This window comes from Amaranthus tricolor, chromosome 2 (assembly GCF_026212465.1).
Source record: "Amaranthus tricolor cultivar Red isolate AtriRed21 chromosome 2, ASM2621246v1, whole genome shotgun sequence".
Taxonomy (NCBI): domain Eukaryota; kingdom Viridiplantae; phylum Streptophyta; class Magnoliopsida; order Caryophyllales; family Amaranthaceae; genus Amaranthus; species Amaranthus tricolor.
The window spans coordinates 35,699,877-35,717,078 of record NC_080048.1 but is presented as its reverse complement, the minus strand read 5'-3'; the positions used below and the strand labels follow the sequence as shown (position 1 = coordinate 35,717,078).

General features: G+C 30.7%; 2 protein-coding genes and 1 non-coding gene across 3 annotated transcripts; 2 read left to right on the top strand and 1 right to left on the bottom strand.

Annotated features, from left to right (window-relative positions):
* Nucleotides 1-244: 244 nt before the first annotated feature.
* LOC130805349 (polyadenylate-binding protein 2-like) lies at nucleotides 245-3,836 on the top strand. The gene is made up of 7 exons (XM_057670114.1): nucleotides 245-684; nucleotides 1,274-1,586; nucleotides 2,359-2,609; nucleotides 2,693-2,965; nucleotides 3,045-3,190; nucleotides 3,279-3,359; nucleotides 3,444-3,836. The coding sequence occupies exons 1-7, from the start codon at nucleotides 468-470 to the stop codon at nucleotides 3,669-3,671; spliced, it is 1,509 nt and encodes a 502-aa protein (XP_057526097.1). The 5' UTR covers nucleotides 245-467; the 3' UTR covers nucleotides 3,672-3,836.
* Nucleotides 3,837-3,989: 153 nt separating this feature from the next.
* On the bottom strand, nucleotides 3,990-10,374 carry LOC130805351 (GDSL esterase/lipase APG-like). The gene is made up of 5 exons (XM_057670115.1): nucleotides 9,955-10,374; nucleotides 6,759-6,889; nucleotides 5,076-5,309; nucleotides 4,486-4,741; nucleotides 3,990-4,402 (listed from the first exon to the last, which is right to left on the bottom strand). The coding sequence occupies exons 1-5, from the start codon at nucleotides 10,286-10,288 to the stop codon at nucleotides 4,206-4,208; spliced, it is 1,152 nt and encodes a 383-aa protein (XP_057526098.1). The 5' UTR covers nucleotides 10,289-10,374; the 3' UTR covers nucleotides 3,990-4,205.
* A 3,531-nt stretch (nucleotides 10,375-13,905) lies between these two features.
* Nucleotides 13,906-13,977, top strand: TRNAE-UUC (transfer RNA glutamic acid (anticodon UUC)). The gene has a single exon. It is a non-coding gene; the product is annotated as a tRNA-Glu (tRNA).
* The last annotated feature ends 3,225 nt before the right edge of the window (nucleotides 13,978-17,202 follow it).

The following is a 17,202-nucleotide window of genomic DNA, read 5'->3' as shown; positions in this document are numbered from 1 at the left end:
CACTCTTTGAAAATTAGGTCTTATCTCACTATTTAGTTCACCTGATTAATTATTATTTATTTGATTTTGATTAAAATTAATTTTTACTAAGTAAAATTAATTTTTACTAATTTACCGATTATAACTGATTTTTATAAATTAAACTTAATTTTTACATCAAAACTGATTTTTACTTATTATTTGATTATTTTAGGCGACATAAGGAGGGAAACAGTAGGAACAAATACCTAATAAAAAAAATTTTACTCTAAAAAAAGGAAAAAGAAATTCCAAATCTGTTTTTGCGGTTAAACCCATTTTCCCTCTCTGTTTTCGCCTTATAAAACCCACCATTACACTCTCTCGTTACTTCTTCAATCCGAAAATTCCCACAAACACAGACAGAATAATCTTCCTTCAGTATATTTTCTTTGACATCTTCCTTCTCTTTTGTCTTTCTTCTTTAATCCTTGAAACAACCTTTCAAAATGACTGTAATGGTAGAAAATGTAAGCAAAACGTCTGATATACACCAGCACAAAAAACTTTCACTGTACGTAGGTGATCTTGACCCAACTGTAAATGCAATTGATCTTTGTGAAATCTTCTGTAGAGTGGGTTACGTCACTGGTGTCCGTGTCTGTTATGATAAATTGGGTTTTTCTCTCTGTTATGGCTATGTCAACTTCAGTTCTCCTCTTGAGGGTCCGTACTTTCTTCGTTTCCCTTCTCTTCTTTCCTTGTTCTTTCTTGGTTGATTTTTTTATCTGGGTTTTTTTTTGATAAATTCTTGCGTATTCTTTATTGTTTACTATGATATGTTTGAGGATTTTCTTGCATTTATTTGAGATTCTTTGTTTAAAGACATTATATGTAATTTCATGGTTTGAAACTAATTTGAATTTTTCTTGGATTTATACTTTAATCTTGGTTCTAGGGTTAACTGTTCTTAATTTTATCTGGGTTTTTTGTAAATTATTGTATTATGTGGTTTTGTTTACTATATGTTTGCATGTATTTGAGGGTTTATTTGTTTGGTGATATAAAATGTGTTTGTTTCTTTGTCTGAATGAATAGTAACAAGCTTTGTTGTAACTTCTTGATTTGTAGCATTATATGAATTTGAGAAAATTATGACATCTGAATTTGGAAAATTATGCTTGAATAATGACATTTTAGCAATTCTTTGAAGCTTATTTCAGTAATTCAAGAATTAGGGTTCTTGATTGTTTAATATGTTAAAGATTTGGTCCTTAATTGATGAATTTTATGGGTTGAATTTGATTCCGGGCAGCTTCTAAAGCAATATCTCTGCTGAACCACACTGACTTGAAAGGGAAGCCTATGAGGATAATGCGGTGTGATAGGAATCCATTTCAAAGGAAGACTGGGAATGCCAATCTTTATGTCAAGAACTTAGCCCCTTCTATCACTAGCGCTTGTTTAGATCACTTTTTTAGCAAGTTTGGCACTGTTCTGTCCTGCAAGGTTGCAGAAGATAACAATGGAAAGAGCAAAGGTTTCGGTTTTGTTCAGTTTGATGATGAGGAATCTGCCATGAAAGCTCTCACTTCTTTAAATGGTACTTCGTTTGAAGGAAAGACAATGTAAGCCCTCTTTCTAAAGCAATGTTATGATCAGATTTATCAAGAAGATTTTGGTTTAGTGATAGATAGCTTTTTGTAGTTCTTGTGCTTATTTACTTCTTGAATTTAGTCCAAATATTGTAATAGAAAACTTGCAGTTTCTTGGTTGTTTGTGTTGGTCATTCAACCAGTTTTATGTGAATTGTGTAATAGACAATTTGATCATATTACCTACTATATTAGGAAGAAGTAAATCCTTTATAATGGATGTAAAAAACTATCTCCCTTATTTCCATACGGCCAAAGATTTATAGTTCTTTAATTTTTAATAGACCATATTTAAATATATCACTAAATCATGTGCACAAATTCTTATTTATACGAAGTTAAAATCGATGTTTTTTATTCTTTGTTATCAGTATCCCCATGTACATCCCTTATTTCCATAGGGCCTAAGATTTATATAGTTCTTTAATTTTGGAAATGACTCATTAAATCATGTGCACTTCTTATTTATATGAAGTTAAAGTTGATGATTTCTATTCTTTGTTGAAGTTAAGGGTAATGTTGCGTATGTTTGATCCCAAAACCCATGTACGTGGAAGCCATTTTATGGCGATGTGAAATGGATTGGAATGGATTTGAGTGTAAAAACTAGCAATTAAAGTGACTTTTGTTTGGATGTATAATAGTTAGGTATTAATTAGTCTTTTTAAGGTTTTAGCCTTTTATTATTAGTTCTGCTCCCCTTCATGGCGAATCGAATTGTTTTGATGGAATGAATCGATTTCAGATATGTCGGTATTTTCATGAAGAGCAGCCAGAGGAATCAAACTTTCACAAATTTGTATGTAAAGAACTTGAAAGCACATGTTACTGAGGATGATCTTAAGGAGAAGTTCTCCAACTTTGGGAAGGTAACAAGTTCTGCTATCATGAGAGAGGATCATGGGAACTCCAAGAAATTTGGCTTTGTCAATTTCGAGTCTCCTGAAGATGCGGATAAGGCACTGAAAGCTCTAAATGGAAGCACTTGGGAACAAGGTAATAAGTTTATAAACTCGATTTAATCACTCATATCGTTGAATTCTGATACTATTACTTTTTGCTAATATTTCATGTGTAAGCCTGTGGAGTTCTGTATGTGGCAAGAGCTGTTAAGAAGACGGAAAGAGAGAAAATGAAAAAGGAAAAAGAGGCAAAATGGAGGGCTGCCACTGTTTATGTGAATAACCTCGATCCAAACCTCGACGAAAGTATGGTTAAATCATGCTTTAGTCTCTGTGGAACGGTAGTTCAAGCTAAAGTATTGTGCTACTCAAATGGTATCAGTAAAGGGTTTGGCTGGGTTACTTTCTCCAGTCCTTCAGAAGCAATCACCGCTGTTGCTCGATTTCATGGTAAACCTCATAGCCTTAGTCATGATTCGGGTTTTTGTAAAGAATGTTTTGATATATCTTTGTTATTCATCTCTTAAAGGACGGAGCTTATCGGACAAACATCTCAATGTAGACAATGCTGAGCACATGAACGGCCAGATGATATACCCTATTTCTGTGACACATTATTTTCCGCCTTTGTCTTTGGACCGTATATCACAGGGCCAGATCTTCAATGGAAATAAGGTTCTCTAGCATAGTTTCAGAATCTTATGTTGACCCGTGGCACATAACTTTTTCGCTATTTAATTCTCAATTACTCGTAAATTTTCAGGGTCTAAACTCGTACTCTTACTTGTGCTCTGCTAATGGACATGAAGCTGGAACTACAACTGCTCAGATTCAGAAGTCCAAGGTATTGTCTGCTAAAAAAACAAACCTTCATTTGTTTTTTGCAGTTCGGGTACTTCAGAATATTGATCCACACCTGTTTTTGTAGCTCCCCAAAACTAGAGGAAAAGCATCCGATTCGAAGCTGAACAGGAAAGAAGCTGACCTAATACAGATCAAGCAATCTGGCTGGTCTGATCCAGTATTGCAGCAAATTAAGGTTACAATTATGGAAGTATTGGATCGAAAGAATCAGACCCATCCTGAATTCTCACCCGTTAAGCCACTCCAGCCAGAAGCTAAGAATGATGGATCATGTTCACCTGTGAATTTCTAACATGTATATTGTAGTAAAATTTTTTGTTGGTTCACAAGAATAAACACATTGTAGTTCTGTAAAACTTGAATAATGTGGCATCCATAAGTACTGTAAAGGCTCTGCCTATTAGTTTCTATTTGATGATGTACAAAAATAACAGCAGTGGAAATAAAGTTGTTTGGTTCGGTAGTTGGAAATATTCAATCTCTTTTAATCGGATGCCATATGATCCGCTTTCAACTTGGTTTATAGTATTCATTGTGCGGATTATGTTTTTGGTAGTTCCGTTCAATATTCCATAATGGAAAATTGACATTGATCTACCTTGTCGACAAGTTTGTGGAGGAGAAGAAAACGACATATTTTAATACTTCATATATCGACTGCAACGATATAATAAGTTTTATAGGAGTATATTGTATTACACTCTGATCTTGTCCATAGAACAAGACAAGTCTAACACAGTTCAAGAATAACCTTTCCTATGGGACAAAACAAGATAAAATACTTATAAGCATTGTGGTAACAACGAAGACGGGTAAAACAACACATTTAACCGATGAGGGCGATGCCTTGGGTAATGAGGGTATCCGCGAGAACCTGATTAGCCGCTTCAGAAGGATGTACACTATCCCAAAACACGTACTGGCTAGCATTTCTGCACGTTCCAATCGACTTTGGATTACAAAGAAAAGATGTTGTCTCAACTAGTCCTGTTCCACAGCATCCTCTTCTAGCCTCCGCAAATCCTAGAAAAGTTTACGTAAATGTAAGAAAATATTATCATAGAGCTTATAGTTGTTATTCAAGTAAGGTGGTCATAGTGATTTACCAGACTTGGAAGGATTTTGAATTAAATCGTAAAAGGGCTGATAAATGTCGAAAACAACAAGATTAAGATCAGAATGCTGCTTAGATAGTTTAGAAGCTGTTGAGGTGAGCTTCTTATTGAAATTTTGTGCGTCCGAGTTGAAATTTGACACACAACCTTCCTGATGGAACCCAAAGAGGGTTATGGTTGCTGGTACACAACCTATTGGAGGAAGTGAAGTTACACCAATTTTCCTTGCTCCTAATCCATACAATTCCTGTAAATGCCAACATTAAACATAGTTGAACCCATGACTTCTTGTTACACTGGATTTTGATATCATATCAAGTAATTAGCTCAACCAAAAGCTTAAGCTGATGGTTGAGGCTCCACGATATATTATATATTCTAACACGATATATATTCTAATAGTTTAGGAATTTTGCAAATTATAGTCTCAATATTTATTTTTCGAATTACAACCAATAAAGTACCAAAGTCTATAACATTCAGGTCGAATCACATAATTTTAACCCTAAACCTAAACCCTAACCCTAACACTAAACCCATCTACATATCATAGATTGAATTAAGAAAAGTTGGTTTATTACCTGAATGAAACTTGAGAAAATGCCAACAAGGTAGGAAGCATATTCATCAGGGGAGTATAATTTGTTGACCCAAGGGTTGACATAATAATTTTGAATCCAATCACTACTTCCAAAAGAAACTAGATAGAGACCATCTTTTATGATTGACTTTGCTTTGCTACTGCCTGCTACCTTTGCCAGCTTTCCTTGGTACTCTTTGTAAAATTCTAGCTGTTGTGACAATGAAATTGCTTTCTGCATCCAAACCATATTAATAGAAGTCAAACATAGCCTTCAAATTTGTCAGTGACTATATTAAATGTACTTAATGTTGAAAATGAATGAGGATGTCTGGATAATGGTAATTTATGAAGTTAACAAATCAATCTTATGTGGTAGGATTTAATATATTTTATATTAGGAGAGAGATTTAATGTACTTTTTTAGTAGCTCCCTCTAGTTTTTCAACTCTCAACAACAAAGACTTTATCATTAGCTTTTACTCTACCACCATTGTTAATAAGCTCTCCTTCTCTCTTGAGAACTCTATTAACAATCTCTCCATCTCTTGCACACCTATTGTTTTTCTCTCTCCTAAGGTTTCAACAAACCATCCAAACACTTCTCGACTTCCACCATCTCTCTTCTACCTATCTCCAAGCCTTCCCTCACTCAACACCCTAAGGAAACACACCAAGATCTGATACAAATTGAAAGAGAACAACTCGGACCAAGCAATGGTAGAAAACGATGTAGAAGATGAGTGAAAAAACAGAGCAGTAAACAAGATACACAACAAACAACAACAACGTGTTTATGAGGTATCTAATGATACCTCCCCTCAAAATAAAGTATCATATCATTAATATAATCTCAATTACACTAATGACTCAAGTTACAATAGTTAAGAGCTCACCCTTAACCCATAAAGGTTTCACCTTTAATGGTGAAATTCCACAAATGACATTAATAAAAAGAAAACACTATAATGGCCAATGCCCTAGCTTCTCTAATGTATTTGTCTCTCCTCTTACTTCTAGTGATGTTCTACAGCTCTCTTATATAGCCTAGCACATATTAGATGCCCTAGGACCAAACCCTTGAAGCCCAAGGAAAATCCACAACAAAACAGATTACGCGATATTTTGGTGTCTGATAAGTCGCTCGACCGAGCGCCAATCCAGTGCCTACTGATCTTTCTATTCAACTTCAGTTGATCCGCTCGACCGAGCGCCAATCCAGTGCCTACTGATCTTTCTATTCAACTTCAGTTGATTCGCTCGACCGAGCCAACTCCGCTCGACTAGTCGAGCGGCTTTTATCTAGGCTCTCTGACCTTGTGACTGCTGCTCCCTCGCAATACCAACCCTTGTTCTTCGTTGCACCCTTAACACAACACTCCGAAGATCCTTCACTTAAGGGTGATTTGACGCTTGCTCTAACAATATTAATATTTTCCCTCACAATATATATTCCCTTTTTTATATTAATATCCATTTATAGATTTCTAATATATTTCCCTTTTAGAATTTTTATATTATGAGACATATTAATAGATATTGAGATCTGTTTGAAAATTGTACATATAGCAAATATTTCAAAATATTATGCACATTTCAATCTAAAAAGTAAAATCAAATGATTAATTAAAAAACAAGAAAATATAAGAAATATACACTATTATAGTATGGACTAAAAACATACACTGAGAAGTGCTGTTTTGTCATCATAACCTGAACCAGCCGACGCAAAATTAGCACCAATAAGAAGGTTCTTTCCTGATGCTTGTGGACTTAAATATGCTGCTGGGTAAGTTGTGAAGCCCAGAGTATCAGCTACAAAATTAGAACAATTAGTCAAATTATACGTAAGATTAGGGCCGCATCCGGGATGGGGCGAGAGGGATGTGCGCCCATGACCCCAACACAAAAACTTATAGAAATTTGTATTTTATACTCCCATATATATATATATATATGAAAAAAATAAATTTTAATAGATATATGTATATACTATTGTGATGAACTATACGTCTATAATACTAAGAAAAATTATTTTGTATGACTGAATATGATGTTATTTTATAATAATTATATACTAATCAATGAAAAATAATATTTTTATATTTCAATATGTTTTTTATTTCTTATCAAGTACTCTCTATTTAAAATAATTTTCGATATTATAATAATGATATTTTTTGTTATGTTTGCGTGCCCTAAGGCCCCTAAAATCTTAAAAAGGGGTGATGAGTTTTTAAAAGCTACTGTTGTCATGGATTTATCATCTTAAAAAAGGCCTGAGTAAGATTATGTTGCTCTACCATATATAATCATGCTTTAATTTAATACACTTGGAAAACAACATATCTTAATGAGGTAATTAATTAAGTTGATGAAAGTTGACTAGCTTTGACTCTATCTTAAAAGACGTAGACAAATCCAAGAGTAAACGATCTTGACTTTACTTTAGGGTGTATTTTGTTATAATATTTGTTAAAAAAGTATTGAGTAATGATATTTAATTTATTTTAAAAATTTTAAATTAGATTCCCTTAAATAATTAGAATTGTTGATAATAAAAGAATTTCTTAATATTTATGTACAGCCCTAAGGGATGTACATAAATATTAACAAATTCTTTTTATTATCAATAATTTTAATTTTTCAATAGAATCCAATATAGAAACTAAAAACAATTAATATTTTGTAATCCTTCCTGTTCATCACATGTGTCCCATTTGGCTTTTAACCAGATTTTAGATAGTCAAATGAGATCGGACTACATATGTAGGAGAGAGAGTTTATAGTGAGGTTTAACACATGTGTAGGAGAGAAAGTTCTATTTGTAAGTTGCAGATTTATTTCTCTTTGAAGACCTTTCTCGAGCGAGGGATTCTTTGACCGCACTCTTCTCTATGGGTATGAGCTGCCATCATTTTTCCCTCCCCAGACCCTGATCATAGTTTTCTATGAGGGAGATACACTAGATATGATGATGATAATGATGTCTAGGAAAAAAGTCTAATTATGGTAAAAAAAAAAAATGAGACATTTGACTTTTGAGATTACTTGACTCAAAATGAAAATAGGACACGTGTACTGAATAGGAGGAAGTATAATTATTTTAACATTTCAAGAAAAAATAAATAATAAACTAATAAAGTATAATTAAATTTTTATATTTTCAAAGCAAAAATAATATTAAATTACATAAATAAAATACAAGATTTTTTCATATATAACCCTTATATATCATTTTCCAAAAGTAATTATTACTTTTTTTTTTTGATGATTATGAATTTACTTTTACACTGTATAGAAGTCATATGCTTTGACTTGTTAGCAAACTATTATGAAAAAATTACAATAATGTAGAATTTTATTAGATCGTCTTAATTTATAATTTCAATAAATTAAATTTTATGTTAATAATAAAAGTTGAAAATATGAATTGACATGTGTGATTAATTATGTGTATCTATATAAAACATTTTAGTATTATGAAGTGGTTATATAGTATATTCTTATATCCTATTGAACTAGCTATATTTTAAATTATGAAAATTCCACATGGTAGCATCTAGTTTTCATCAAATATCAGTAATAGCACTTTTGTTAGATTTTTCCACATGATAGCATCCAGTTTATGCACTATCTAATTGCAATAGCATTTTTCGTTAAATTCTTGTTAATTTCTGTTTAATTCATTATTTTGTACGATTTTTCCACATGGTAGCATCCATTTTTTGCTCTCAAATGTTTAATTCACCATTTTAACGTTTTATTCACCGATTAATTTATCAACGTCCTTAAATGTTGTAACAATTATATTTTCATTCAAACTATTCGCGTCATAAAGTTCAAAAGATGCATTACAAACACTAATATATAATTCAAAAGGTACATTTTATAAGCTCAAAAGATGTATTTCATAAGTTCAAAATGTGCATTTCAAGCACTAATATATATTTACTTAATCGTTACAACATTTAAGAGCGTTGATAAATTAACCGGTGAATTAAACGTTAAAATGGTGAATTAAATATTTGAGAGCAAAAACTGCATGCTACCATGTGGAAAAATTTTTCAAAATGATGAATTAAACGGAAACTAACAAGAATTTAATGGAAAATGCTACGGTAGTTAGATAGTGCATAAACTGGATGCTATCATGTAGAAAAATCTTACAAAAGTGCTACCACTGACATTTCATGAAAACTGGATGCTACCATGTAGTATTTCCCTTTAAATTATAATTTGAAAATTTTTTCATCTAAATGATACAACATGAGTAGGATAGAAAATATACAACATAGTACCAAAACTAGCTAAGAAACTATCCAAATTCGTTTTCAAATATTGCAAAATATAAAGGTAGTTTACAATCAGATCTCAAGCTATATAGTCATTATATTAGATGATCATACCCAATTTTAAGAAGTTACAAATCATCTAATTATTAAAGATTTTTCCTTTAACTCTTAGGATTAATTCACGATGCCCTACACTCAATCCTCTACTCCTTGTCTATAAGGATTAATTCTCTTGTCTTATTTCAATTTAAAAAAAAAAAACTAAACTAAAAACTCATTTTACCCTATTTTTTATTTTAGTTTATCTTAATAAATTTGCTTTATTTATATTTTTAGACACAACTATCACGTTTACTTTTTATATTTTCTTTTTTAATTAATAATTTATATATCCCATTACATCAGCCAATACTCAACTTTTTAACTTTGGTGTGAAAAGTATGTAAATGAGGCATAGAGTTGTATAGCACAATGTGTACATACTTCTCTAATTTTCCACTATATGTTTGGGCATATGCACAAAACATAAGAATAGCACAAAGAGAGAAAAGAAATGATGAGGGCAGCTAGTAAAGAAGCACATACCAGTAATATCAGTTGCTAATTTGCCATTACAAAACCTGCCAGTAGGCTTATGATTGATAAAATCTCTACCATAAGGAGGATAATCAGCCTTGAAAATTGTGGCAATATAATCATTGTTACCCACATCAACTGAAGAATCACCAAATGTAAAGATAGCAGGAACTAACCCTTGAGCATTGCTCAATACTACAAAAAGGGAAAATAACAAAATAATACCCCAAATTATACCTTCAAATTTCATCCCCATTTTTACTTTTTTTTTTGGAGTAATAATTACTAAAAAATGTGGTGTTTGTAATGTAGTGAATTGAGGGTGTTGTGTTACTGGCTGCATTTATTAAGGTATGGTGTGTGAGGATTAAGGAGTGCATTGAATGAGTGAAATAAGGTGATACTTTAGTGGTTGAGGTTTTGCATTCAAAGCTTTATTAGTTTTCATTATTATTTATGCTCAAATCTTCTTAACTAATTTTGTAGCAATAAAGCACCTCCTTTCCTATAATGTAATAAAAGAAGTGTAAAACTAGTATTTCTAATAGATGGATAGGAAGTAATTAATTGGATTTTTATTATTGAAATTTTGATTAGGTTTGAAGTAATCAATAAATGATGAGTCTAATGATAAAATGTAGTAAAAGATAGTGCTTGAAAGAATTGTTTTATTTGTTATATTCTTGTTTTAGGTGGAGATTTAGTTAAATTTATACAGTTTGGATTAAAATTTTTACCGGTGAAATAGTTGGAGAAGAATTTGCGTGTTAGATGATGTCTGAATTGTCTTGCGTTTGATATAGGGAAGAATTATCGATTAGTGATGATTGACATGCAACATTATTAACAAACACTCCTTGACGGGTGATATGTGGAATACCCATCTGACACTCATGTAAATCAGATAAAAAAGGCGGGTAATAAAATGCAAAAATAAATAAGAGAGTCGAAGAGAGAAGGAAAATGGTATCAGGATATTATTGTATTGAAAAATATAAAGCGACAACGGTAGTATTATTATATTCTGCTGAAAATAAATTTTAAAAAGGATTCTCTATGAAGAGATCCTTATAAAATTATGATGTAAAATTAAATCTTTAGTTTAAAGAAAGTATTATTATATTTTAAAAATATAAAGTCATAAGATCACTCAATAAATAATTTAAATTAAATATTTATACAAAAATAATATAAAAACTTTTATAATATTTTTATAATTAACTAACACAAAATACCTAAAAGATAATTATTATTACCAATATATTAATCAATGAAAATTTTATTACAAAAAAATTTCCAAAATTAACTATTAATTCTTTTTATATAATTTGTTCAATGTAGTCATGTAAGTGATCTATTATCTACAAAAGAGTGTTTCATTACTTTTTTAATTGATTTAATTCTTAACCATGATATATTTTTGTTAATTAACGAATGATAAGTCAATAAAAATATTTATTTACCTCAATTATTAATGTGTTGTCCAATAATTAATAGATAGTGTGTATCTTTAAGGTTGAAAATTAATAAAAATGTAGAAAAAGTTTATAATATTTAATAAATCAATTCTATATAGAAAAATCCTTTATCATAAGTTAACAACTATTCAGAATAATATGTTATCATAGTCTGATAAACATTTTGTGATTAGAAAAGAAAAAGAGCGAAAAATTGTTGTTATAGTATTAACACGTGCTACAAATTGTTTTTCATTTAGCATATAGTATAAACATTGTTTAATTAAAAATTAAAAAAGCAGAAATTTTTTTATTGTAACATTGATATATGTCGCAGTTTCCATACTAGGACTACATAAGTATTAAAGTTTTTAAAAGTCTTGTCTATTAGGCTTTGTTAATTATAGTTTTGGGTATAAATCACACAAAATATTTACACAACACAAGCAAACATTTTCGGTGTTGATGATTGATGACTTGAATCGAGTCTTGATTTTGGTTGTAGCTGAATTGAAGTCGAAAGAGTCAAGATATGGGTCAGAGACTTAGTGACGAGTCGTCACTTCTGGAGTAGAGAAAGCGACGAGTCGTGGCTTCCTCTTAGAAGTCGCATTTTTAGGTCATAAACTTTGTCATGAGTCGTGGATTTTTGGGGACGACTCGTCGCTTTTTGCCACGAGTCGTTGCTCACTGGAGACGACTCGTTGCTTTTAACGGTTATACATTTTGCTTATTTTCTCGTGGATTTTTTTGACGGTTATTTGAATTTCTTGGAACCCAAATATTCTTTAGTTAGGCTTTAGTATATATATCTCCTCCTATTAGTGCTAGGGATTTATTATTCACAAATTGATGAGAGAGAGCCATTGTTATTTGTGAGTTTGATTCATCTTGTAAATTCTTTGATCATAGTGAAATTATTTGATCTTGGTTCTGGTGGACGTAGCTATCACATTGATAGTGAACCACGTTAAATCTCTTGTGTTATTTTCTTATTGTTTTTGGTTGAATTTCTTTATTGTTTTATTATTGTTCATTGATCTTGCTTTCGATGTCTCACAACACATGGGGTAGATGGTATATTCAAAATTTATATATATTTTTTAATTTTGCTTATTCAATAAGAAAAATAATATCAATATATCATAAAAGGAAGATCACAAAAATGTAAAAAGAGGGAGATATATGATAATATATGCCGTATAGCCGAGTATTATGTTCACCTACTAGCAATTATTGGGGTGACTAAACTTTAATATTGGCATAGTCTCCATTTAGGAGGAGTTGGAAATTTGGTATACTTGATTGCGACTTAATTAGAGAAGGAAGATCGACTGGACAGCATGCAATAAGTTAGTAGTAACATGCATGTGCTATAAACTTAATGTGTATCCCAGGGGTAGTAATAAAATATCTCACAACTAGTGTACACCATTATAATTATAAGTTTATAACTATATAAAAATGGTTGAAAATAATTTAATATTTCACTCATTCGGTATAAATAATTTCACATATTAATTATTTTCTAATTAATTAAATTTTTAATAGGGACGGAACAAAAACTAATAAATTTTTTGAAGACACTGTGTGATTTTAAAAATTATAATTTTTTCTAACAAGCTGAGAACCTTCCATGATCTTTAATATATATTTGCTCCAACATATCAGGTATGGAAGGGACGGTTGGAGATTTGGTGGTTCAAGGGTGTGCTATGGTGATTCATATCACTCAGTTTGATGGAGATAAATACATAGCAAAAGTTGAATTATTAAGTAATAATAATCAAAAAATAAAATTATTTGAATATATGAAATATTAGATTGTTTTTAACACTAGATAGTAGTATATAATAATTTTTGCTTAAAGCTAATGTCTACAATTTTTAGATGTATGTTATCGAGTTTTTCATTTTAACTTTTGGAAACTAAAGATTTTTGCTATGATATTTTCTTTTTATTTTGACTGTTATATTTTAATAGGAGAAAATAAAGAAAAAAGGGACTATCATTTGAGTATCAACAAGGGATGGATGGTAAATGGAGGAAAGAAAACTAAAGGAAAAAGTTATTTGATTTATATTTTGTATTGAATAAATATTTTTAACATTGAAAAAATATAGAAAGAACTTAATAATGTTCTCTTTTATTTTATTTTCTTAAAATATTATCTAAACACAATTCTAATACTGAAATCGATAAATAGACATCAATTCAAATTATAAATTTTCGAATCAAAAGAAATTAAGAATTCTCACGATTTAATTAAGCTTACTAGAGTCTAAATGAAATATTCACATGCTTACAAAATTTTTTTGGCGTATAGAACTCAAAATAAACACTTAAAAATAGTTATTAATGGAGTACTTTGTTACCAACCGCTATGTTATTACCAAAATTTGTTTAGGTCTTGGAAAACAAAAATCCTTAAATTCGTCTAAATTATAAGAGGGAGAAGGCAAGAACAGATTGAATTTTAATAGAAAAATAAGTCGTCAACAAATCCGTTGTCGTCCAGCGGTTAGGATGTCTGGCTTTCACCCAGGAGACCCGGGTTCGATTCCCGGCAACGGAATTTTTTCCTATATTGCAATACGCGAGTAAATTCTTTATCCCAAAAACTTCGGAGAGACTGCGTTTTGAGATGGTATAATATTGTCGGCCTAAAAGTCAAAAATTAAAAAATAATATCTTCAAATTAATTTTTTTAAAAAATTTTAGAGGTATGACATTAAAGTGATGATCACTTAGTATAAAAACTTTTAATTTTTGACATAAAATTGATTAATTTTGACGTTAAATTGATTAACTATCACAATTGTGTATTTGAATAAACTATAATTAGACCAATCGGACTATTGGTCTCAATATAAGACGATTGCTCCATGACCTTCTGTAAAATTATTAATGTCTACTAGTGTAAGCCTATTTCAATTCAGCTAAAAATATGAAATTCAACATTTAATGATACATGAATCATAATTATATACCCCGTTCAACACTCTTGAGTTGAAGACGTTTAGTATTGTATATTGCTCACTTCATTTCAATAAAACTATACAATGAAGGAATTTGTAAGAAAACATTGCTACTCACTGAATTTTGTGTATTTCTTTCATATCCGAATTGGACATCCTATATATATATATATATATATATATATATGACTCACGGAAAAAGCTATTACATTCTACAAGATGTTAGTACCAATAACAACTAGGACAGCTGTCTTATTACTAGAGGAGCAGCATAATATTGTTGTAACCAATTCTACAGCGAAGATTCTTGCTGATTTGCATGGGCTGGAACAGTATGCAGTAGTGTGCTCAATATTAATAGACTTAGATCGAAAATTAGTAGATACTAATTTAGAGATTTTATTGTTTGAAAAAATTCGACTAGGAAAAACAATAGTAAAAGTCAAACTTGACGGCTTTTATTCGTTTTTTCAATTTTGTTAATTTATGATTTTATGTTATTATTTTTTGTTGGAATCCATCATAGTTATTTCTTGATGTAGAAGTATTGTTCAACCATCTAACTTCTAAGTGTTGTATAGTTAGTATTTCGTTTATTCTATTAGCTTGAGTGTCATTAATATTAGCTTGTATACTAATTGGATTTAGCCTCTACGTGCAGGTACATTTACAATTGGGCTTAAATCCAATAGCCTAAGGTGAATCTACACCAAGTTAATAATGTCAACTAAAAACGTTTAAATTATGGAAAAATTAAATGAAATAAATTTTTTTCCTACAAAAATTCCCAAAACAAATTAAAAGAAATTTTAATTTCCAAAATAATATTCAATGACAATATACAACAAATATACATCATAATAATCAAATCAAATTGGTTTATTTATAAGATGTGAATAGTAATTAAATAAAAATATCTCATGCATTTACACGAAAATTCAGACTATTGACATATATTTAGGTTCAATTAAATAAAAGTACATCTAATTTCAAAGTAATACAACAAATGCAAGTACGTTCAATGAATATACCAATATATCTAAAATTTGAAATACATAAGATTCTTTATCAAAAAAAAGCATATAATAAGACACGGATGAACTTATTTTCATTTATAAGTGCCTCCACCCCCAGAACTCAGGTTCGATTCAGTTCATAGTTAGTAACTGCGAACAAAGAGAGACTGGTTAAAAAAAGTCAAAAGCTCTGTTCCTACATACTAACTGTGGACAGAAGAGATCGAGTCAAACGGGGTCAATCATCTGTTCACAATTAGTAATTACGAACAGAGAGTTGACCCTGTTTGACCAGGTTTCCTCTATTCCCAGTTAGTAAGTGGGAATAGGCTTTTGGTAAAAAAAAAAAAGTCAACAGTCTGTTCGCACTTACTAACTGCGAACAACCCCTTTAATTTTTTTTTTTGGATCACAATACTTGTTCGCAGTTAGTAAGTACGAACAGCCTCTTACCCTCAGGTTTAGGAATTATGAGCTGATAAATGAAAATAAATTCATATATGTCTTATTATGTGTGTTTTTTTTAATAAATAATCTTATGTATTTCAAATTTTCCCATTATATTCTTATTGAAAATGAAATAAATATTGATTGTGGCTTCAATGTCTTAGGGCTTGCATAAACATGTCATAAGGAAATTTTGGGGTTTTATGGGCCGTTTCAATCTATTCAAGCAACCCATTAACATTTTAGCAACTATTCTATAAAACTTTTTTCACTAATAATTATTTATTAAGGCCGTCTCATCATGAGACGATTTTAATTGGGTTAGTTTAAACTATTTTTAAAAATTACTCCCTGTACAAGTGTAAATTCAGAGTTTATTATTTTTTTACTAATGATTTACTTTGTATGGACATGTCCCACAGTACGACGATCTCATACAATACTTGCTCTTTTTTTTTTGACGGTGATGAGGCGTTTATACAATGAGCCCAATTACTACAAAAGTAGCTTTTTTTTAACATTAAATGAGACAACTAAGGTGAGTATTTAAATATTCAAAGTTTGAATTTTAACACTTAAAATAACATGTTAAACATGAACAGTTGATTTTGTATGAGATCGTCTTATCTTGAGATGAATCCATACGACCGGCGCATAAATAAAGAAAACATTAAAAAAATGAAAATTGAACTTCTAAAAACTGGTTTTGTTTTAAAACATATAAATGTAACCTTTTTTAAAAATAATTTAGCAATAGAAACAATTTAAAATTTGAATAACATGGTTATTTGATTTGAATATTCCAATTTGAAAAAATTTAGATATTTGAATCGCTTTTCACTATCAGAAATTTTGAATACCCCACTATTTGGATCGGATGCAATTTGACATTTGATTATACATACACCTAAAACCCTATACTTGAAATTATCCAAACATTCAATTATACACCTCTACGCTCTAGCTATTACTATATACTCCAGTTACTAACTATAACACCTGGGCCCTATACCGGTGACTACCCATGGATATTGTAGATTGACCCCATAAACCAATGCATGTTTTTTCAGCGCAACTCTTCATCAAACATGCTTAAGTATGGAGTTCTTAGCACAAGGATTCTCTTGAAAAAATAAATATGCACCACTAGTCTATGAACACTTTTAAAGCTCGACTCGGGGTATTACACTCAACCCTACTTAAGAATGCAACGTTCTCGTTGCATCTTATTTTTAAGATCTTTCCCTCGCTACGTGCATGGAACAGAAATATCAGTCAAGGTCACAAGGTTGCTCTGTTACCACTTGCAACACCTAGGCCTTATCAGACTATCGGTGACTACTCATGCACACTGGCCCC